Source organism: Kogia breviceps, chromosome 8, assembly GCF_026419965.1.
Source record: "Kogia breviceps isolate mKogBre1 chromosome 8, mKogBre1 haplotype 1, whole genome shotgun sequence".
Taxonomy (NCBI): domain Eukaryota; kingdom Metazoa; phylum Chordata; class Mammalia; order Artiodactyla; family Physeteridae; genus Kogia; species Kogia breviceps.
The window spans coordinates 69,501,683-69,525,352 of NC_081317.1; the positions used below are offsets into that span (position 1 = coordinate 69,501,683).

Consider the following 23,670-nt stretch of genomic DNA (forward strand, 5'->3'; position numbering starts at 1 on the left):
CAGACTCAGCAACGAGTAATAAGCACTATTAAAGTAGACTGTAGCATATAAAAAATAATAGTGCATGACTGATTGTCTGCGGTTATTGCTTTAGAAATTGATCAGCAAGTCCTTCAGTGAGGATCTAATCCATCCAATAGTTGTGAGGGGGGTTGGGTTGGAGAATCAGATTTGAAATTCTAGGAATACAACTGGATTGTATGTTCAGGGATTATAATGAAAACGTGAGGAATGGAGTGATTAGCTCATAATGTAATTGCCAATGTGTATCTAGATTATTGTAATAATTAGGTATAATTATTTATGTAGCAATACTTTGGTTGCCAAAGCCAAACATTCTTAGATCATTTATATTTTTTAAAAAATCATAGAATAATAGAATTTTTGCATTGGAAAATTCCTCTTTTAGGGAAAATAACTTATCAGAGAAATGAAAAATGTAGTGTGTATAATCATTAGACAGGTTTGGTTTGAATTATAATGATAGAATCTTGCAGAATACTTAAATGCATTCCTGTCTCAATGCTGTACTGTAGCCAGCAAAACCAAAGAATGCCATTCTGAACAATTAAACAAGAATTTCTACTCCCAAGTAACCTAGGTTTGATTAGCCATGAAGACCTTACTTTTTTTTCCTCACAAGAATTGTAAAAGAGGCAGCAATACAACATAAATAATATGATAGAAACATATATTTTCAGGGAGAATTCATCTAAAGGCCCCAACTGTTTTCCTACAGATTGCGTTTGCACATGATTCAACTCGTGTGATCCAGTGTTACATTCAGTATGGCAACGAAGAGCAGAGGAAACAGGCTTTTGAAGAATTGCGAGGTATTTCTTATATATATTTTATAATTGTTTGTAAGAAGTCGCTTGTTTTCTCTTGAAATACCCAACACTGTCCTGGAAAAAGAATTCTGTTGAGGGGTAGCAGTGTGCCCTCTGCAGGACCTTTTCTGTTTATTTGGTTTTTTGCCTGGGACAAATAGGGAGTTACTCGTTTGTGTTCCCAAGATCGTGCAGTTAGTTCTTCCCTTGTTTCTGGAGGACTGAAATGAGGTTATCATTAATGTAATGTATTTTGTTTTTCAGGTGATTTGGTTGAATTAAGTAAAGCTAAATATTCCAGAAATATTGTTAAGAAGTTTCTCATGTATGGGTGAGTTGTTCTATTTATAAAATACTTTTTATTCGTTTTTTAAAGGTGTGGATACCTATTGTGTGCAAATAAATGTTGCTTAAAAGTCTGTTACCATGATAGTAGGCTTAAGCAGATGCTTGTGATGTTTTCAAGGAGTGTGGTCTTAAAAAATTAATGTTACTAAAATTAATGTAAAATGATGGTATTGTCTTCATTGTTCATACGAGTATATCTTGAAGCCCTGGAAGAAGAGAAATAGTTATGATGAACTTTAAATTAGTCACCAGTTATTTAGAAGATGGAGTGATGGGAGGGGCAGGTGAGTAGGCTCAGAAGCAGGGTTAGTGGGTTAGGAAATGTCGAGATGGGAGGATTTCCTAAACTAAGTGGAATTGATACTTGTCTTGCTGTCTCAAGTATAATAATGGGCCAAAATATACTAACCAACAACAAAAAAGTACAGCTGACAAATTTTCAAAAACTGTATTCCTGACTAGAATTACTGGCTGCTTGATTATTTTAGGATAGAATAGAAATACTTGTGACTAAGTCCTGTTTTAAAAGAGAATCCTGGAATATGTTTTATTCATATTATCCTGCATGTTTGGCTTTTACCTTCTCCTTTTCTCCTTCTACCCCATTTTTTTTAAGCTGAACAATTTACTAATGGGAACTGACATTTATTGAGCACTTACTATGTGCTGGTTACAGTTCTCAGTGCATCTTAACTCACTGATCCTCACATCAACCTTATTCTTTCTATTCTATGACTAAAGAAGCTGAGGCACAGACCGGTGAAATACTTTACCCAGGGTCTTTCAGCTGGTAAGACCCTAGGTCTTTTCAAACCTAGGCAGGCTGGCCCCCGAGTCACTTAGAAATGCAAGGTAGAGGGAATTCCCTGGCGGTCCAGTGGTTAGGACTCTGCAGTTTCATTGCTGAGGGCCCAGGTTCCATCCCTGGCTGGGGAACTAAGATCCTGCAAGCTGTGCAGTGTGGCCAAAAAAAGAAAAAAACAGAAAAAGAAAAGAAAGAAATACAAGGTAGAAATACAAGGCAATTTGTTTTTCCTTCTTGTAGCATTTCTCTGTGTCAGCCACCTCCACACACAATGATGAGCTGCTCTCAGAAGTGTGTTAAGTTTTGTTGCCACCCAGCTTTCTCCTTCTATCGCTTCTCTTTTCCCATGGGCACGCTGGGTTTAGGAGTAAAGCACAGATTGCAGAGATCATGAGAAGCTTTAAAGGTCACGTGAGGAAGATGCTGCGGCATGCAGAAGCGTCCGCCATCGTGGAGTACGCCTACAATGATAAAGCCATCTTGGAGCAGAGGAACATGCTGACAGAAGAGCTCTATGGGAACACATTTCAGCTTTACAAGGTGACATTTCAAGACAGTTTTCCTAGAGATTTTACTTTGTGTGCTGTTCCTTACCTTCCAATGCCCTGTTTTCAGAATGTATTTTTACTTTGGTTGTTCCTTTAAGAGACTACCTCATAGCCTTTATCCTCTTGGATTATTTTGCCTCTGGTGTAATAAGCAAGTGATCATACTTACATTTCTTTCTCCCAGAGCACAATCTTTAAATCCCCTATAAATTAAAACTACTTTTGTTACTCCTTCCCAAGTACCATGTGTAATGCTTTGGTACTTCTGTTTCTACAGTCAGATAGACCAAGGAAGAAGATTCTTAATAGTCAGTGAAGCTCTGTAAACACCCCCTAACCAGCTCTGGTTGAAGGGCATCGAGCTCCCTGTTGCTGCCTTCTCCCATGGTTCCTCATGTTTGTGGATTACCCTTCCCGGGGTCATATGCAGAGAGGAAGCAGAGTAGAGAGATCCAACCTTGAATTTAGTACAAGGCTAGTAATGGGACTAGGACAGTTAAAGGATCAATTTCAGACTTTGGGACACAAATACACATATATTTATCTCAAGGGAGATGGACTGATTCCTGGGTTCCTTCCGCTAGTCAGTTTCAGCTCCTGGGTTGAACTTAGTGCTTTGTTTCCTTTGTCACGGTCACTATAGGAATATCCAGCTAATTACAAACCATAGTGGCAAGAATTTGTTAACTGACTACTTGATCTTATGATTAGGCACATGCTAGGTGCTTGGCAAGTGTGAACTGGCTGGTTGGTTATTTAGCTTTTGGCTCTGGAAGTACGATGGTGGGTGTATAGAATGAGAATTAGATAATCAAGAATTCCCCTGTGAGTGTATCTACAGTGGGGCTTTTGTTATGTAAATATGGCAAATCTAAACATTTAAGTTTATGTAAAATGACAGTAATTGATTTTCTTTGTTCTGAAGTTGAAGAAACTTGATTAAATTTAGAGGGGTTTGATTTTTCTTCTGTTGCAGTCAGCAGATCACCCAACTCTCGACAAAGTATTAGAGGTACAGCCAGAAAAACTAGAGCTTATCATGGATGAAATGAAACAGATTCTAACTCCAATGGCCCAAAAGTAAGGAAGCTGGGTGTTGTTTTTTTTTCCTTAACAAATGGCATTTGAAGGAGGAAAGTTTTATATAGCTTTGCAGAGAAAAGGTGGATAGTTTCCCAATTATAATCTGCTATTTAAATTGGATTGTGAGACTTAAAAGCCCATGCATTTGGCCTCCTTGGAGTTTGTACCATAGTGGAGTAGTTAGGGCGTTGTGTCTGGGACCAGGCTTCCTGGGTGTGAATCCTGGTGCCTCTCTCAGTTACTAACTGTGTGACCTTGGGCAACTTAACTTCTCTGTGCCTCAGTTTCCCTATCTGTAAAATTATGATAATAACAGTATATATTTCATAGAGTTTTATGAAGATTAAATGGGCTGATATTTCCAAAGTGCTCAGAATAGTGCTTTGCCATTAAAAGCAACATGTTTTTGCAGTCTGCATGGATACTCCGTGTGAACTTGAAGTCTTTGGTGCCTGATTATTAGCCTCCACTGTACACCTGAATTCACCAAGTGTCACACTAGGAGGCTTGGATCAATAAGGTGTTGTTGCAGTTGCTGATACTGTTTTGATCTATTTAGGATTTAACTGCTAAAATGATTTTGTGAAACTGACACATTATAAAGGAGGCTTGACAGAAAGAAAATAGCCGTTAAAAAATAGTCTACATGTGGATTTCTAATCACATGTCCATTGTTGTGTAAAAGAATATAGATGTCCTTATTTAAGAAAGTCGAGTGTATTTTGAATGATAATTTCATATTTGCTGATTAGATACTAGAAACTTGTACTCTGGGTCTTGGTTGTAGATGGCAACCAAGACCTATAAATATTTTAATAGGTCTAAAAGTTTTTGTTTTTTTTTTTTTTTTTTAGTCTTAGTATTGCTAAAGATATGATTTATTTTATGACAAATGACATTTGCTAAAACTATTTCACTGTTTTGATTATTTTAGGGCAACTGAGGTTACCTGTCTCTGTATTATTGTTGTGCCATTTCTGACTTTTTTTTTCTGTTTTCAGAGAAGCTGTGATTAAGCACTCACTGGTACATAAAGTATTCTTGGACTTTTTTACCTATGCACCCCCAAAGCTGAGATCAGTAAGTTCTTGGTTTTAGGTTTTAAACTGAAACATGTAGAACTGTGTAAAAAATGTGAAATACTGCTTTGAGGTATATTGGCTTTTGAAAATTTTAAAGAATTGTTTCCTTATTTAGGAAAGATAATGCGCTAAACTCCCTTTGAAGAAGTCTACTAATTCCATTTAGATTTTTGCCAGAAAGACAGTAGAATTGACCATAATTTTAACAATTTCATTGAGTTTTTTTTTTAGAAAATTTATTTATTTATTTATTTATTTTTGGCTGTGTTAGGTCTTCATTGCTGTGTGAGGGCTTTCTCCAGGTGCGGTGAGTGGGGGCCACTCTTCATTGCGGTGCTCAGGCCTCTCACTCTCGTGGCCTCTCTTGTTGCGGAGCATAGGCTCCAGGCACGCAGGCTCAGTAGTTGTGGCTCACGGGCTTAGTTGCTCCGCGGCATGTGGGATCCTCCCAGACCAGGGCTTGAACCCGTGTCCCCTGCATTGGCAGGCGGATTCCCAACCACTGTGCCACCAGGGAAGCCGTCATTGAATTTTTATATTTTAATTATAATCCAGAGAGCATCCTCTAGCTTAACCTAATCAGAAAATAAACTAACATGGAGGAATATTCAGCATTCAGGGAGTTCGAAATTCACCTGTATTGATACAAAAAAAAAAATTATATTGGTGTTAAAAGGTTACGGGAGGACACTTAGGTAAAACTAAGTGAACCGTGAAAAACTGGACCTTACATGAGAGTGAAGGTAAATTGCACTGCCCTTCAAGTCAGTGATGGGAATATAGATGAGAATTCATTTAGTCCCCTGAATTTTGCTTGCCTCATCATACTGTGAACTCATCATCCATTTGTTCTCATTCTAATAATAAGCGATAACCAAGTAACGAGACTCACGTCTTTTTAACAAATATGCCAGATTAAACATTCATAGGAATTTTGACCCTCTCAAAATTGACATGCAAAATAGTTTTCCAAGAGTAGCCACCTACCTAAGCATGTGGTTCAGTGACCACAGCAGCTGCTGATTCTCTTTGCGGGGGTTTCTCTCTTGTTCTGGCACAGCGCAGCACAGTGTCTCACAGTTCTGGATTTACTGAGGCAGGACTTTATTTTCAGAACTGAGAAAATGATCATTTGAATATATTCCATAGTGGAAAGTCTTTATTTTTTTAATGTTGAATGTGTTTTAGTAATAGCAAAAAATCATTGGTAACTTAGCGTGAATATAAAATAATCAGACAGGTCTTTGTGGCCCTGGGGGCATTTTCAATAGAGAGACTTTAAAAAAAATAAACCTTTGGAGGTAAAAGAAGCATAATTGGAATATATGTTTAACTCCCCAACTGGATAGCTTTGAAGAGATTCATAAGTTCAGATATGTAAGCTGAAAGCTATGTTCTTGAGATTTATCCTGGAAAAGGATTGTGAGATAGTTAAGGGTGAAATTGCTGTTCCTTATTGATAAAAATAGGCCACTTTTCTCCTTCCTGGCAAGAGACTTTGTATTTATTTAATATAAATTTTAAAATTAGGAATGGACTAAACTGGCCCTGCAGCTATTAGCTGGTAGAACTCATTTATGTCCTATATGCTAGACTTCCAAATATAATTACGAAATTATATACATTGAAAATAAGGAATAAAGATTAAAAATAAGCTAAAATTACCTTGTAATAAATTAATGATTGGGTTTTTACTTAAAGGTCATTGAGTAAAGGCCTAGTGAAGGCCTAGTCTAAATGTTAATGTAGAGATAAATATTTCTAAGAGACATGTTATTTAAATGTCTTTATGGTAAATTATTAATATGATTTCCAGAGGTAATCCAGTGATAAATTAAAAAAGAAAAACTTTTTCAGACAAAATTAGTGTTTTGGTTTTCTGCTTGTTATATACATGACTCTTTTAGGGAAGAACATTTTATTTATTTTATCTGGCTTTTTTATTAAAAACTCCCTTCTTCCCACAGCCAACTCTTAGATTTTTTTTTTTCTTGAGAAGTCCTTTAGAATATACTATACGTATACAGTTGACCCTACAACAACACGGGGTGGGGTGCCGAGACTCCTGTCCCCCTCAGTGGAAAATCTGCCTATCATCAGTCCTCCCCATCAGCAGTTCTGATCGCGGATTTACCCACCTTCAGATGGTGTAGTGCTATAGTACATATTTACTGAAAAAAATTCGCATGTAAGTGGACCCGCCTGGTTCAAATCACACTCAGGGGTCAACCGTATACATACTTTTTTGAACAGACGTTGGTAAAACTCAGGGATTTTAATAGAAATTGCCTGCTAGCAGTACTTAACTGCTCTTGATGGAAAAGAATGTTTCCAGGAAGAGGTTGTATGGATGTATGCCTGTCCACAAAATTAACCATTAAATTTTTTTCTACCTATACTTTCTGCCTTTCATTCTCTGTGCATAACTGCTCCTTAGTAGACAGATTGTGAGAAAGTAAAAAGAAAGAGTAAACCAAAGCCCTGAACTGCATTTATTCCCCAGGAAGTGATTGAAGCCATCCGAGAAGCAGTGGTGTACCTGGCGCACACACACGATGGCGCCAGAGTGGCCATGCACTGCCTGTGGCACGGCACGCCCAAGGTAAGCATAAGTCAGGGCTTGACTTGCCTTTCCTTAGACTTTTTCGGTCTCCTTGGGGTTTTGCCCTCTTGCGCACAATATTATCTTTGCAAAGTTGTGCCTCAGGACCTCACAGAAACTGTCTCCCCTTTGAGCCTTTTCTTTCTTCTCTACTGGAGTCTTCTTAATGTTTGAAAACCTTGGGTTGTCTTGTATGGGGAGGGGTGTGTCAAGCAAGTAAACACACTATTTATGTTAGGCTTAAGTTTACAAAAGTTTTGGTTCCTGTCAGCCTCTGATTCCTCATTTAATGATCTTGTTGTGGGAGAGGGAGAGGAAAGAGAAGAAAATGAGCAGCTGTGCATTTGCTCCCATGGTTCTTAAGTACTTTGAGGGAAAAGGTAAAGATCCATATTAATTATAGAAGCTTAATTATAGAAGCTTGTATTATAAATGACCCTCATTTCCTTGATTGGTATAATTCTGCCTTTAAAAGACAGTTGTATTTTGTCCACTTTTTTTCTTTTGTCCACTTTTTAATACAAATTTAATCAAGTAATGTATTGAATGCCACCTGTATGCTAGACTTTTATGCATTTGAAGACAGTTCAGACATTGGAAGAGGGATCTCAGTTCTTACTATAAATGGAGGTAGTTTCACTAGGTTTGCCTTGCAACTAATAATTTTATGGTTCCATATTTATGTCTCATTGGATTGTCACATAGAAGTCTAAGATTATAATAGCTCTGAGAGGACTTCTTATAGGGTATTGCATTATTTGGTTCTGGTTGAATAACTAGTTTCACTAATGAAAAGTATGCCACTCCAATGAAAGTTTAATATTATAAAATTTTTAACTATGAAATACCTTAATCTGTAACTAAATCTGTAGCTATAAGTTCATTGAGACAATTTTTCTTTTTTAAGGACAGGAAAGTGATTGTGAAAACAATGAAGACTTATGTTGAAAAGGTGGCTAATGTAAGTATAAAAACTATATATTTCTTTTAACTATTTTTAACAATAAAATGTATTTATATCTATTATAGGAAATTTGAAAAGTTCATAAAATTACCAAGAAAATTATTTATTGTTTCATTTTGTTATAATCTATTTTTATGCATATGCATGTCTTTTTATGTATTGTTAAATTTACACAAAATGAATTTCTCCTTTTTTCATTTAGCATTGTACTGTGGCAATTTTCCGTTTTTATTAGATAAGTTTTGAAGACCTGATATTTAGTCTCTAGGTAAATTGCACTTCAGAAACCTGTTACCAATTTTCATTACCACCAAAACACAACAAAAAGTGAAACTTGTCTCTTTTCTTTTCTTAAATTTGTAGTGTGGTCAAAGAAAATTTTAGTTAAGTTTTATAGTTCTTTGGAATCCTTTGGACATGCTCTAACAGCTTTTCGAATGAAATTGGAGGATATAAAGTGTTTTTTTCTGAAGGATTAGTTGCCTCAAAAAATAGTATTTCTGTGTATTTAAATACTAAATAGTTTTCCATAATTCTAAAATATATGTAGTAGTAAGCATTAGTTTTCAATTTTTGAACTATTTTATATATTATGTTTTATAGCTTCTAATTTACAGGTGAACTAAAATTAGTGATATCAACAGCTTTTCCCTCTGAAAAATGCAATAAGAACTACTGACATCTAGTGAATACTTGATGTAGTAAATGCTAATTAAAATTCAGATAATCTGGTGCTCTGTGATTGTATACATACATATCTGTTGTCTTCTGTAGGATTCAAGATTAGGAAGAGAGTTAGTATAAAATCACGTAGAAGGCAGCTAACTTGGCTGTAACAAAATGAAATAAGAGGCTCTCTAGTGAGGAGTTTTCAGAGTATGAGAAAATCTTATGATTCATAATTCATCATTAAGTAAATCTTTTTGTATAACATTTTAGTTTGAATATTTTAAATCAGAAATGAGTAAAAATAGAATGTTAATAGAAAGTTCTATTAGGTGGAAGGGGGGGATAAACTGGGATTTGGGATTAACATATACACACTACTATATAGAATGGATAATCAACAAGGACCTACTGTATAGCGCAGGGAACTCTACTTAATATTCTGTAATAATCTAGATGGGAAGAGATTCTGAAAAAAAGATGGATATATGTATATGTGTGACTGAATCACTTTGCTATACACCTGAAACTAATACAACATTGTAAGTCAATTATAGTCCAATATAAAATAAAAATATAAAAATAAAAGGACATCGGAAAAAAAAGTTCTGAAACATATTAATAGTAAAAGACACTCTTTTGTAATAAAATTAGATGGTTTTAATTTTACAATTTGGTTACATCAACAGTAAATCTTTTTGGAGAACCTCATTCCCACAAGGTATTGCGATGTTCGCAAATTAACAGTTCAGTGTCTTTTTTTATCTCAAGGAGTTGCTTCTATAGGGTGAGATAAACTAATACAACCCATGGATTTGGTCTATGGGTTATTTGGAAGTATTTAATTTCCAAATATTAGGGATTTCTTGATATACTCTGTATTATTTCAGTCTTTTGAAATTTATAATGACTTATTTTATAGACCAATGTATGGTCTATGTTAATGTCTTGAAAAGAATATGTGAGTGTAGTCCTCTATAAACGTCAGTTAGATCAAGATGGTTTGTAGTGTTTTCAGATCATGGATGTTTTTACTGATTCTATTTATCATTGTCTAGTTCTATCAGTTGCTGGGGAAGTGTGTTCAAACTTCCAAGTATAATTGTAGAATTGTCTATTTCTCACTTAAATTCTGTTCCACCATCTGTATTCACCCAGAGACATTTTACGCTTGGGTGTGTTTCCGTGTGTGGAACTTAAAAAACCATAAACCCGTGGTTGTGTACCATATGCACAACATTCTCTACTTTGTTTCCTTCATTTAATTCATCTCAGGGGTCATTTTATGTCAATATATATTCATCTATATATACCTCTCTCTTGTTAATGACTTTATGATATTTTATTATATGACTTCCATAGTTCATTTAACAAGTCCCTTCTATTGGACACGTTAGTTTCTAGTTTTTTATTTCAAATAATTCTCCAGGGCATATCCTTTGTTCATATGTGGAAGCATATCTGTAAGATACCTCCCTAGAACTACAGTTGCTGGATCAGAAACTACATGCATTTAAAATTTTTAGTGTTGTTGTCAGTTGCCGTTAAAGAGGTTGAACCACTTTACATTCTCATCAGCAACATAAAAGTGTGCCTGCTCTTCCCCAAACCTTTGCCAAATTAGTATATTATCAAGGGCTTTCACTTTTGTGTATAGGACAGGTGGGATATAGTATTTCATTCTTTTAATTATAGTCCTTAATTAATGAGCATTATTTCATATGCTTAAAGCCATTTGTACTTCTCTTTGTAAACTGATTCTTCATGTTCTTAGCCTATTTTTAGTTGATTGTTGGTCTTATATATAGTAAAGATGTTAGACCTTTGTTGTTTTTCTCCAGTTTCTAGTTGAGATGTTATTCCTGCCATATTCATCGGATCTGGCTCTGAATGAGTGTTGGCTGGTAGCAAAAGTCAAATCCCTCTCAAAGTAAAAAAAAGATTTATATCATCATCTGGGATACTTAAAAGGAATATGCCTCAACCTTTGAAAACTTTTTTTTTTTTAACATAAAGTAGAAGTTCTTTAAATCTGGGAACAATATCAGCATCATGGAAAAAATTCTGTTATTTCAATAGTAATGATTGTGAAAGTCCTAATGTATATTTGTATGATCTCATGCTGCTCTACTTTTTGAAAGCAATTGTTTTTATCTTATTCTCATATTCAGTATATAAGTATATTCTTCTAGTTCTTTTTTTTTAGTGTTTCTATTTTAATTATATAGGATTATTTTAAAGAAATTGTACCATATACCAAAGAAAATGAAAAATTATTTGTAATCCTTCAACCCAGTGGTGACAGTGTTTTTCCTCCCAGGATTTTCTGTATGTGTGTATTATGTATGTTTTATATCTATAATTATATCTGAGTTTATATATTTTCTTTTTTATGATTGCAGTACTCTAGTTTTTCTTTTCCCACTTGGCACTGTAATTTTCTTTGAGTTTAATTTTCAAGTAGCTATTCATTAACAGGATACCTATTTTTGAGAGGTGTTATATTCTGATTAGTTTAAAAAAATGAGTCTCAGCTATTTAATATTGAAGAATGTGCTTATCTGTTTCTGTCTTTTTCTTACTCAACCTAGAATATAATTAACTAGGTCCTGATACAAGAGCACATTTATTTGAATGACTTTTATCCATCTCATTTATATTATGCTGGATACGTTGTCGGGGTGATAACCTTTTAACGTAACTCCTTAGGTGGAAGAAAAGGGAGAATCTGTGTATTTTTTTAACCTTTATTGGCTTTCAATTCCTACAGGGCCAATACTCCCACTTGGTTTTATTGGCGGCATTTGACTGTATTGATGATACTAAGCTTGTGAAGCAGATAATCATATCAGTAAGTAATTCACATAGTCTTGAATTTAAGTTAAATTGATACATCATTTGTGAGCTTGTAAGTTTGATTTCACACGTACATGTGTAAAGACTTTGAAATGTGTAAATACTTTCTGCCAGTATTTCTTTTTAGTTGCCTTAAGCCTATTTTGGGGGGTTGCTTTATTCCCATTCAAACCATAATCCTGTTACTTGATTATTACTAATTAATGTTGCTTTAAATATGTAAAAGACTGCTTAAATTAGGGTAATGTGACTTTTTAGACCATGTAACATACTAAAAGAAAAATTAGCGATGCCGTGTTTAGATTTGATCAGAAATTTATTTTCATAGTAATTCTTCAGTTATTCAAGAACTCATGTCCACCCAGGTATAAGCTATCCATGACCTTTTTTCTCTCCCTTTGGAGAAACTACCTCTGCATAGCTTATCAATACATCTGTCCTGACTTGAACTGGAGAAGAAAAACTGATGAAGTTCACTTAATTGTGATGGCTTCTTAGAGATTTCATGAAAGCTGGTGTAGAGTTAGATTAAAAATTTTAACTAAAATTAGAATACAAGCATCCTTTTTTCACTTCAGTTTTTTAGCCTGGTATAATGACCATAAAGTGGTAATAATTGAATGCGGTTTACTTAACCCTAAATTTGCCTTCAGAAAAACTGAGCTGTTCTCTTATAAAAACTACACCCAAGTAAAAACTACATTATGAAATAATTTTCTTCATTCTGCAATGACTGCCCCTTTTCTGACTTGAGATTCTGTTATCCTCTTTTATTTTTCCTTCCTTTATTTCTAGCATGCAAGTTGTGTTAGGTGTCTGATAGAAGTTTTGGGGAAGGGCATAAGAAACTGCAACATTGGTAGCAGGGACCGAACCTGGAAATGTTTTAAAAAGCACATAATCTGTATAGACACAGGTTATTCATTTGGAAGTTGGTACACATGGATGGGGCCCTTGTAGAAATCTTAGTGACAAAAGCGACTTCCACACCATCTGCAGGGAGAAGCATGTGGATGTTCAGAAAGAGAATTTACCTGTTGGCCTGTGGTGGTGCTGTGGCCTCTTTGTAGCCTATCTGGACCAGTTAGAGCTGGGTGATTAGGAAAAATGTCCCAACTAGTGAAGGGATAGGAGATTTGTTTTCTCAGATGCCAGCTGTAGGTCCCAGTGTGTGAATTTCTCATGCCCTTGCTGTCATTTTCCAGCTTTCCCCTTGACTGTTTTAAGATTGTGATGACTTTCTTTGGGATAGGATTGTGGGAAGAAACAAGTTGGCAGGACTTTGATGTTACAAACTGAGTATTTTGACATGTTCCTTGTGACTTTATTACCCTTTTGACTCCAATCAATAATGATTGTTTTTCATTCCAGTGACAGAAATGTGAGGCTATAGATTAGCTAATGAATAAAGTTGTTTCATGAAAATGGAAACAGGCTGGGCTATTGAAAGCTTGCTTTTGTTTAATATTTTCATGACAACTAAAATTTGCATAACTGTTCCAAATGGATTTTAAGAGCAACCAAACTTCCTTCAGGATTTGCCACAATTGTCTGCTAGATTAATTGTTTCCAAAGATTTATCCCACTTCAAGTCGCTGTTGAAACAGTTTTAATTCCTTGTGCTTATCAGTTTGATTCCCACAACTGTTTAACCCACATTCCTAGTGACTTTCTCATACTTAGGGCAGCTTTCCCTGAGAATGGCCTCATTTGCTGATGTCTTGCCTCCAGCTGACAAATGCTCAATGGGTTTTGTGTATCATTAAACTGTGTAGCCAGTGATAAAATTATGGAATGCTAATTGCTCTTGCATTTTCCCTACCATCCACCACAAAACCTGTTGCAGTATGCAGTGCTTGTTAAAAATACTCAAGAAAGCTTAGCGTTGCAAAACATTCTGTTCAGGGTAACCAGACTCTGGCAAATGTCAGGTTGAAATCATAGCCTGGTCAGTTGAGCCTTCTCCTTTCAAAATGGATACACACTGTTTCCCACTTACTTTACTTTACTTTCTAAAATAAACATACTTATAAAATCCAATCCTGGAATTGTTGGTATGATGCACTGCTTTCACAACAGTGATCCTCTGAAAAGGAAGTAAGTGCTCTGGCCAGTTGCTCTCTGAGAGTGAATATTCATACATACTTTAAAGTGTAGTATCTTTAAGATGCTATACAGAAGATATAAAGAATAATAACAGTGAACACCCAGCCTCCCGCCTGATCGGGCATGAAGAAGTAAAACTTGCCAAATACAGTTAAAGTTCAAGCCCTTTGCGTACTTTTTTTTTTGCCTATCCTTGTACCCCCCCCCCCGCTGTGATGGATTGGTGCTTATTATTTGCATGCATTCCCTTATCCTTTTGCTATATGTAGATGTTTATGGTATTATTTTGCATGTTTACAAATTCTATGTAAGTGATGTGTGTTTTCTCCTGCAGCTTGCTTTTTCCTTTTGGCATTATGTTTGAGTCATCATCAGGGGTCAGAAAGCTTTTTTAATAAAGGGTCAGATAGTAATTATTTTAGGGTTTGTGAGTTGTGTATGGTCTCTGTCACATAGTCTTGTTTGCTTTGTTTTTTGTTTAGCAGCACTTTAAATTGTAAAAAATAAAAAAATATTCTTAGCTCACAGGATGTACAAAAACAGGCTGCTGGTTAGATTTGACCTACAGGCCATGGTTTACCCACCATTGTTGTAAACCATTCCTTTTTCAATGCCAAATAGTTTTCTACTCTATGAATATACCAGTTGATTTTTCCATTTTTTCTGTTGATGGACATTTAGGTTGTTTATAAGTATTTGTAACTTTAAACATTCATATTATTTTCTGCTATTCCAAATAATTCTGTAAGCATTCTTGTATGTCTCCTCGTTTCTCAAAGGCATTTACTTAGCAGAACTGTGGGTTGCCAGATATGCTGCCCATATGTTATATAGAGTCATGTGTCTGTGTTTCCCCCCCAGCCACTACAAAACCTGTTGCATTATGCAGGGCTTTTAAAAATAGCCAAGAAAACTTAGTGTTGCTAAAGCATTCTATTCAGAGTAACTGGATTTCCTGAAATGTCAGATTGAAATCATAGCCTAACAAACACTCCTTTTCTCTTTAAGACCAGTCTCCAATTCAATCTCCAGATAATGTTCTCTGATCTCTCAGCCAGACCTGCTCTCCCCATTCTCTCAACTCTTATAATTTTTGTCTTTGCCATCTATTCATTTAGCAGTTAATTGTGATCTGACTCAGGGCTTACAAACTCAGAAACATTCATTGACCAGGCAGGTTAATGAGTGAGGCAGACCAGGTTGGGAGGGGCGGGGGGAACTAGAATGCACATGCCCTGTCCAAGGCGGTAGCCACCCTTGGCTCCAACCTCTGTGAGTGTGAGCCCCATGGTGATAGATCTTCCAATTTATTTTTCTTTTTTTTTTTTTTTTTTTTTTGCAGTACATGGGCCTCTCACTGTTGTGGCCTCTCCCGTTGTGGAGCACAGGCTCCAGACACGCAGGCTCAGCGGCCATGGCTCATGGGGCCAGCCGCCACCAGGGAAGCCCTGCCCACACTTTTATGCTAAATTTCCAGCACCTTCAAGCTGGCTCCTGTGTTTTTTGACATCTTCCCATCAGTTTTTTGTTTTTGTTTTTGTTTTTGTTTTATGGTATGCGGGCCTCTCACTACTGTGGCCTCTCCTGTTGCGGAGCGCAGACTCTTGACGTGCAGGCTCAGCAGCCATGGCTCACGGGCCCAGCCGCTCCGCGGCATGTGGGATCTTCCCGGACCGGGGCACGAACCCGTGTCCCCTGCATCGGCAGGCGGACTCTCAACCACTGCGCCACCAGGGAAGCCCTAGCCATTTTAAAGTATATGGTTAAGTGGTACTAAGTGTAGTCACATTGTTGTACAACCAATCTCCAGAACTTTTTCATCTTACAAAGCCAAAACTCTGTACGTTTAATAACCTCATCCCAATTTTTTGAGTGCAGCCAAAAAGTTGGACTTTTGTATAAAATCACCACATTTTTTAAAACAAAACACTCAAGAGGCTGCAGTCACTGCCAGTGATCTAACCTTCTTTTTACACTTCCGTTTTTTATCCATTATTTAAATCTATTATTTTTATTTTTAACTTTTAAAGAGTTCCTCTTGCCTCTTCTGCTAGATTTTAGCTCTTTAAGGTTAAGGTCAGCCTGTGTTTCTTTTTGTTCACACACAGCCTTCCATAGAGGAACATGCACCATGGATGGGCATGGTGCTCAGTAATGTATGTTGCATTTTGCATTTCTTTCTTCCACTGAAAATGCATATGTGCTCTAACCTTACTTCCAATGTGCACCTTTCATTTTGACCTTTCCCTTTCCCTTTTAAAAGAGGGTTGGCAAAACAAGAATGCCAAAGAATCTGACAAGGGTCCAACACAAGGTCAGAATGGCCACACATTTTCACAAGGGAGATCCTTTGTTCTTCCTGCACTTTTCTTCTGTTTACATACCTGCTTTAGAGTAAAGCATAAGGGGAAGATATTACAACAGTGGTCCTTCTTGTGATTTTCTCTTAAGTAAGAGGGAAAGTGAATTGAAAACCTTTACATTTGAACCTTCATTGTTGGGGTTCTTTCTCTTTTGAGGATGTCAAACTCCTGACTCCCATCAGCTTTATTTAATCTCCATAGTTAAAGATGCTGTGTATTGATGGGTGTTTTCCATATGAAGATAATTACTTTATAGCAGTTTCCAGTTTACAGAGTGAATTTTCTGATTGCTCCTGGTAGTGGCCCACAGGTCGGGCAGGTGTATCATTTCCTTTTGCACATAAGGGAATTGATGTATAGAGAGGTTAAAGGATTTTCCAAAGGTTACACAGCTTGAACCCAAAGACCAGATTCAGCACAAATCAACTGCTCTGTAGCTGCCTCTTCCCTATATCTCTACGTGTTTTGACACTCAGTGTTCTCCAGGTGATCATCTAGAAATTTCTCTTCTCTGTGTGTGACCCAGGTTAAAGAGAAATGAATTAGTACTCCATAAAATAGCATCACTCGTACTATTTTATTTTTTCTAAGATGAATGTTTTTGATGGTAGGAAACCAGGAATAAGGGGGAGTTGGGGGAGAATTAAATGATACCACATTTTTAAGTAAACATTTTTTAGTTTCATATGATTGTTTATAAACATTGCACTCTTTTAAGAATCTTAGACCAACATAAGTGTAGATTCTAAATTCCTTAATTACAGACTGAAAGGTAGTAAAAGTTCAGTGAATTTGGGCACTAGTCCTTGAGTAGTATTTTTGCATGGATTTTATACGCATCTTGTGTTAAGGCGAAACCATTTCTGCCCAAGCCAGATACGATGCACTAGTCCTTAAGTGTTGGGCCCACAGAGAAGATCAAGTATGTTGAAGACTACATTGTTGGCTTCATGCCACCCCTTTTCCTCCTAGGCCAAGAAAAAAAAAGTTAATTAAAAATAAATAGCAGCCATTTATATATAGTTCTTCACCGCATAGTCCCCCCCCCCGCCGCTTTTTTTTAAAGCAAGTGTTTTAAAGGTGTAATACCCCAGAGGGTTTTTTTAAGGACAGCAAAGTTGTGGAGGTTTTTTAATGATTGTACAAATTGGCCTAAGCTATGTATCATTCTCAGTCTCTTCTTTAAACTGATTAAAGCATTTATCTTCTTTTATGAGTTGCTTAAACCTTAAATAAAGCCACACTAAAAGTAGGCAAAAAAAAAAAAAAGTAGCCCATTTTTGTGGCACTAAATGCCTCTTTTTCAAAAATACATATGTTGAGTCTACTTTGGGACATGTTTACCTTGAAATTGCAAAAGAGCTCCCATCCCCATGAAGTGATGTACATTTTTTTTCTGTCTTCCCCTTTAGTACTGAAATTTTAACTCATTTTTTCTGAGTGGTTAAAATTTATATTCATTTTGAGGTGGTTAGATCTGTTGCACCTATTTTCTAGCTTGTTTTCTTTTTCTTTTTTTTCGTGCACTGAAATTACTAGTCTCGTTGTAATCAGTAGGCAATTAAGAGAATAGCAGATCTGAGTATATCATCTCCTGGAGAATTCCTTTCCTTAAGAATGGGGTGTATGTTTTCTTTGAAAGAGACTAGAGTTGAAGTCAGAGGAGCAGAACTAGTGAGAGGCCTTGCACTGACACTCTCACGTCCTCCTGCAGGCCACCTCCCCCCTTTCTGGGCCCCTCATCTGTAAAGCTGGGTGGTTGGACTGAATTCTTTCTGTGGCCCCAGCCAGTTCTGAAGAATCTCTGGTGTTCAGACACACATGGCTTTGAATATTAGGTTTGTTATAAGAAATAGGAATGTTAGAGAGGGAAAGACTAATGATTTTTCTGTTGCGTACGTAGAATAAACGAATTTTTAAACAGTGACTTTTCTGTCTTTGCAAATATCACCAAATCTACACAGGAGCTCAGTTGGGGTGGGGATGACATTGCCTTTGTTCCTTAATCAAACAACTAGAAAAGGAGGTTACTGTTCTTGTTAAGTTGATTGGAAATGTCATAGAATGCAATTATTTGTAACTGCTCCATGGAGTCTTTCTGCATTTATTTCCCTTCCCACTCTCTTTATTTTCGATGTGATACTTAAACAGCCTTCATTTGCCATGAGTAAGTAACCTAACTTTAAAAGCCTTTATCCACTTGTTCTATTTAACAGAGTTTCTTTATCTCCCTTCACATACATCTCATTAGGGAAATTCTAATAAGAATGGTCGTCATCAATGCTGCTGCTGCATTTAAGTGCAGCTGCAAATTAACTGTATCTGCTCAGTGGCCCCAGCAAGCAATGTCCCTAGTAATAGTGGCCTAAGAAATACTGGTTATAATGAATGAGATAACTCCTTTAGATATATATTTTTTAAGTCCTTGAGCTTGGTCGGTTAAATATAGATGGATTGTTCAGTAATGCTAGTCCCAGTAGACAGGCAGTTCTGTCTTCCGAGTGTAAATTTCTCTGTGCTTTAATGAGGCGACTTCAGAACTAGCTGTACATTTTTCATTAAGTACATTGGGGAAAAGTTATGTATCCTTCTTTACCATTCAGATTCCAATCATAGTTTATTTTAAGCATATAGATTCACTTTTTGTTTCTGTAATTTTACAGGAAATTATTAATTCCTTGCCTAACATAGTAAATGACAAATATGGAAGGAAGGTCCTGTTGTATTTACTAAGCCCCAGAGATCCTGCACACACGGTAAGAGAGATCATTGAAGTTCTGCAGAAAGGAGACGGTAACGCACACAGGTGAGGGACAGTAGAATAAAGGGCTTGGGCCCTTTATTCCTCTGCTCTGATTGTTCATTGATTTTGAGTGGCATGTGCTTCCATAAATCTACTCACATGTGTACATCTCTCACGCTCCCTCCCTCTCTAAAACTCCAAAGGTGAATTCCATTTTTAAGCCTATAGTTTTGGCAGATTCTTAAAGTTTTTATCCTGAAAAGGAAATGAAAGCATCACGCCAAAAGAGCACCTCTGAGGCCCAGCACATAGTAGGCACTTGGGTGTGTGTTTTGCTTTATGTTTGAAGCAAATGGTACCACTTAATCAAGTACTTTAGGGAGCAGAATCCATAAAGTAGTCTAAACATGTGTTGTAAGATATTTTGTTATTGTCGTTATTGGTTTGGGTTTGGCTTGGGATTTTTTTTTTTTTGTATTACACAAGGCAAGCTTCACTTATTGAATGCTCATTCTGTGCCAGGCACTGTTCACATCCTGGGGACACAAATATGAAAGACAGATGTCCCACCCTCAAACTGCTTATCTACATGCACAACAGAAATTAGACAACAGAACGTGGCATAAACTGTTGTAAGCCCTTAGAGATTTCTGTGATAATAAAACACCTTATTTCCTTTGCTACTTATCTTACCTTAATTCTTCATTCAACATGTTACCGCAGTAAGAAAGATACAGAGATCCGCCAGCGAGAGCTCTTAGAATCCATTTCTCCAGCTTTGCTAAGCTACCTGCAAGGACACGCCCAAGAGGTGGTGCTGGATAAGTCTGCGTGTGTGCTTGTGGCTGACATCCTGGGAGCTGCCATTGGAGATGTTCAGCCCGCCATGAATGCCGTCGCCAGTTTGGCAGCAGCAGAGCTGCATCCTGGTGGCAAGGATGGAGAGGTACTGTGCTATCATGAGACAGGCGGGAAAGCCACAGTGGCTGCAAAAACTCCAATCACTGGGAACATTGCTATAAAGAGAATTTTAGTGATAATTAACTTACCTCATACCCACAGTACATTTAGAAATTGTGAATTCAAAACAGTGCTGTTAACACTCATTGTCTTCTGATGACTCCACATACCTGCAGAGTAAAAACAAAATCCTCTTAATGTTGTCCATGATTGACCCAGGCTGTCTTTCCAGCATATTCTGTGTTCTTAATTTTGTTTTGAATTTGCTTTGGACTTTTGCACTTCTTTCATTTGTATGTACTTCTTTTTTCAACCTCAGGTGCTGCTTATGTTTCCATTTTCCTGCACCCTTCCCTTCCTGTAGAAAGCCTTATTACTCCTTCCAGGTCCTCCAGAATCCTTCTCCATGAAGTCTTCCTTAATTCCCTCTCAATCAGAAAGTTTTTGCTCTTTCTGATAGCTCCTGCCTATGTTATTTGGGCCTTGTGTTATTCCGCCTTGTATCTTAAGTTTCTTGGTTCATGCACTGGATATGTGCTAGGCAGTGGTCAACACCCCCCACCCCCACCCCCAAAAAAGAGAATACCATTTGGGGAAACACAATACTTAAATAAATATGCACACAAATGATTATTTATTGTAGAATAGAGATACGTGCTGTTTAGGAAAACGCCAGGTTCTATGGGATTATATACAAATGGGAGCCAACCTGTCCTAGGAGGGCTTCCTGAGGCAGTGAAAGCTAAGCTGAGCCCCAAAGGACTGGTAGCTGAGTGAAGAAAGAAGATTCTAGGCAGAGAGAAGAGGATGTGCGGCCGCCTTGGAGGAAGGAAGAAGCTCGGCATGTTTGAGAACAGGAGGTTCAGGGGGCTGGAAATCAGTGAGCAAAGAGAAGAGGAAAGCGGAAGCCAGATCCTGCCAGGCCCTCACCCCGCACTGGGTTGTGAGCTCCTGATGGACCCACGTGGATGGGGAGCCCACTGTTTTCTGACACAGGAGATGGGGAAAGATATGGGCCACGGATCTTAGAGACACCCTGGCTCCGGCCCTCACAGGGCAGATCCTGTTAACAAATTGGGAAGATGCATGTGTAATGAAAGTTCCTCTGTAAGGACACACAGGGCCTGTTGTCTCCCGTGCTGAACAAGGAGAGATCGTAGGGGATCTCTGTGCGAACAGTTGGTATGGCCCTTGAAAAGGAGTGAGATTAAGCTGAAAGATGCTTTCTTGGCCTGCTCCTCAGGTAGTGCTCCTCGGGCATCACCTTAAACGATGATTTAAACATCATGCAGCATTAGGTTTTAATGTTTCTGCTGTAGTGTTCTGTCCCATCGGTTTCTTTGCTCTCAGAATTGCGAATGACAATCTGGAAGGTGGTTAGCACGATCTTAAGATGAGCTTGGTTGTAGAGCTGTTCAAACTGGAGCTCATGAAGTTGAATGTGAGCTGCCTCAGTGGCCTTGCTATCTTGAATAACCATCTTCATTTCAGTCAGGGTTGGAGTACAGCTCTCCTCCCTCCAGGTGTAGTAAGCATTGTAGATAAAGACCTCGTAAGCCTTTTGGAACTTTCAACTCGCCTGAGACTTTATCCGTATGTGGTGATATAGAGTGGTTGAAAACAGCTTTTTAATTAATATGTTGTTGACCCCTCACAGCTTCACGTTGCGGAACATCCTGCAGGACATCTAGTTCTGAAGTGGTTAATAGAGCAAGATAAAAAGATGAAAGAAAGTGGACGAGAAGGTAGGCTGTGCAACTTGACCTTTTCTTGTATTGGATGTGGAATTTCAGTAATGTCTGGCATCCCTGAACTTTATGCTGGCCATTTAAGTTCAAATGAAAGTCTGTTGAGTTTGTGAGTAAGAAATGACTTAGTGGTTACAAATAATGCTTTTTCCTCCTGGAAATTTGTCTCCTAGAATCCTTTCATTTTCTTTCCCTTTCCCACCCTCCCTCCCTTTCTCTCCCCTCCTCTGCTACTTCAGACTTCAAAGTGGGCTTGTCCAACATACTAAAATGCCATTTTATTCTTTGAGGATGGTGAGAGCAGAGTAGGAGGGCCAGTTTGTGAGTATCATCATCCCAGTTGAAAAGCATATTTATCTTTAGTTTTGAGGAAAGGATGAGCAGAAGAAAATTATCCTCATCAGAGAATTTTGAACTGGTGCCTATTTGGCATTGAAAGATATATGACCAAAGAGCAAGCCAGTCCTTGGCACTTCCTGGTTTTTCATAAACCTTACAGCTGCTCTGTAGAAACTCAGCTCTCAAGAGGAGGACAGCATCTTTTATTTATTGATGAGTGAAAATTTGCATATCATTCCCCTCTCAGTCCTGTCTTTGACCAGACCTTCTCTTTCTAAATTCAAACTCCATCTGGTATTTTAGCCACTAAAGAGGCTTCCTCCCACTGAGTTAAAACAGTCTGGGCTTTCTATTACTGTGTCTGAAAAAAGTGACAGATCATGAATTTATGTCTTGAGGCAAGTTGCAGTTCTAATGGCTAGTGAGGCAATCAGTATAGTAGTAGAACTGTCACTTCTCACTCTACCTTTAAGAACAGAGACATGGGCCTATTTCTCACTGTAAATTTTTTATAAAAGAGGAAGCTTCTGGTAATAAATTTTGGAGAAAAAATAATGTATTGAATTACCTTTTTATTATTAAAAAGTTGGTGCATAGTTGAGCTGAGTTTATGTCAGAAAAGTTGTCTTGCTTTTAAAATCCAAGCAATTTTCTAGTGACTTTTCTCCTCATTTAAATTGCCCTGGCAACCCTAAAACACATCTGTTTGAACTTGATGTATTTGTCATTTTCATGTAGCACCAAATGAGTGGCTAGCTGTCTTGGTTATCTGTTGCTGTGTAACAGGCCACCTCAAAACTTAGTTTTCAAAACAACAGTCATTTGGTCGGTGTTTTGTGGAGCTCAGAAGCTCTGCTCTGAGTCGTCTGGGGCTGCTTGGCTTGGTGTTGGATTATCTACTTTCACAATGGCTGGCAGTGGCTAAGTCCAGCAGCCTTGGTTCCTCTCCCTAGGCTGTTGGGTTTCCTCACAGTATAGTGGTTGAGTTTTAGGAGGACAAAGTAGGTGCATGGTACTTTCATGATTTAGCCTCAGAAGTTATTTAAGGGCAGTTGTACCGTACTCTCTTGATTAAGTCAGTCACAAAGGCCCACCCAGTTTGAAAGGAGAAGACATCAGTTTCACTGTTAGATGAGGGAGTGGCACTGTTCTAGAAGCATACACAGACAGGAGATATTGTTGTGGTCACCTTTGGAAAACATTGTCGGCCTCACCAGCTGACTTCTGTCCCTCTTGAGCATGTGCCACGAAGAAGAGTAAAATTGTCATAGGACTCTTGGCTTTTAAAGGCTCCTCATATTTGGGTATCTTTGAATTTTACGTGCTACCTACCCAAGATGTTTGCCTTTAAGATAGGTTGTCCCCCCGTCCATCTGTACCAGATCCTAGTCTTCAGAATTTCTCCTTTGTCCAAGAGTTAGTTAACAGTTAGATGGCACAGTGAATAAGATAATACACTCTGAGACCTTGGGAATCAGATGTACTATAATAACAAAAGATGAATCGTATTTTTGATGGGTGACTGAATGTTTAGTATTGTAGAGAGAAATTGCCAGGTGTAAGCCAGAATAGTCATTTGACCGTTAATTGTGTTCATGGCACCTTCTGAGTGAGCATTTTCCTTGAG

The 23,670-nt window shown here is 37.6% G+C and overlaps 1 protein-coding gene across 1 annotated transcript in view; it reads left to right on the forward strand.

Annotated features, from left to right (window-relative positions):
• The window catches only part of PUM3 (pumilio RNA binding family member 3), a 44,414-nt gene that overhangs the window by 11,817 nt on the left and 8,927 nt on the right, over positions 1–23,670 (forward strand). The window contains exons 6-16 of the mRNA XM_059071891.2: positions 740–833; positions 1,095–1,161; positions 2,349–2,523; positions 3,508–3,611; positions 4,616–4,694; positions 7,200–7,298; positions 8,206–8,259; positions 11,699–11,779; positions 18,917–19,059; positions 19,720–19,942; positions 21,614–21,701. Of these exons, the coding sequence (XP_058927874.1) occupies positions 740–833; positions 1,095–1,161; positions 2,349–2,523; positions 3,508–3,611; positions 4,616–4,694; positions 7,200–7,298; positions 8,206–8,259; positions 11,699–11,779; positions 18,917–19,059; positions 19,720–19,942; positions 21,614–21,701 (1,207 nt within the window). The remainder of the gene's footprint in view (positions 1–739; positions 834–1,094; positions 1,162–2,348; positions 2,524–3,507; positions 3,612–4,615; positions 4,695–7,199; positions 7,299–8,205; positions 8,260–11,698; positions 11,780–18,916; positions 19,060–19,719; positions 19,943–21,613; positions 21,702–23,670) is intronic.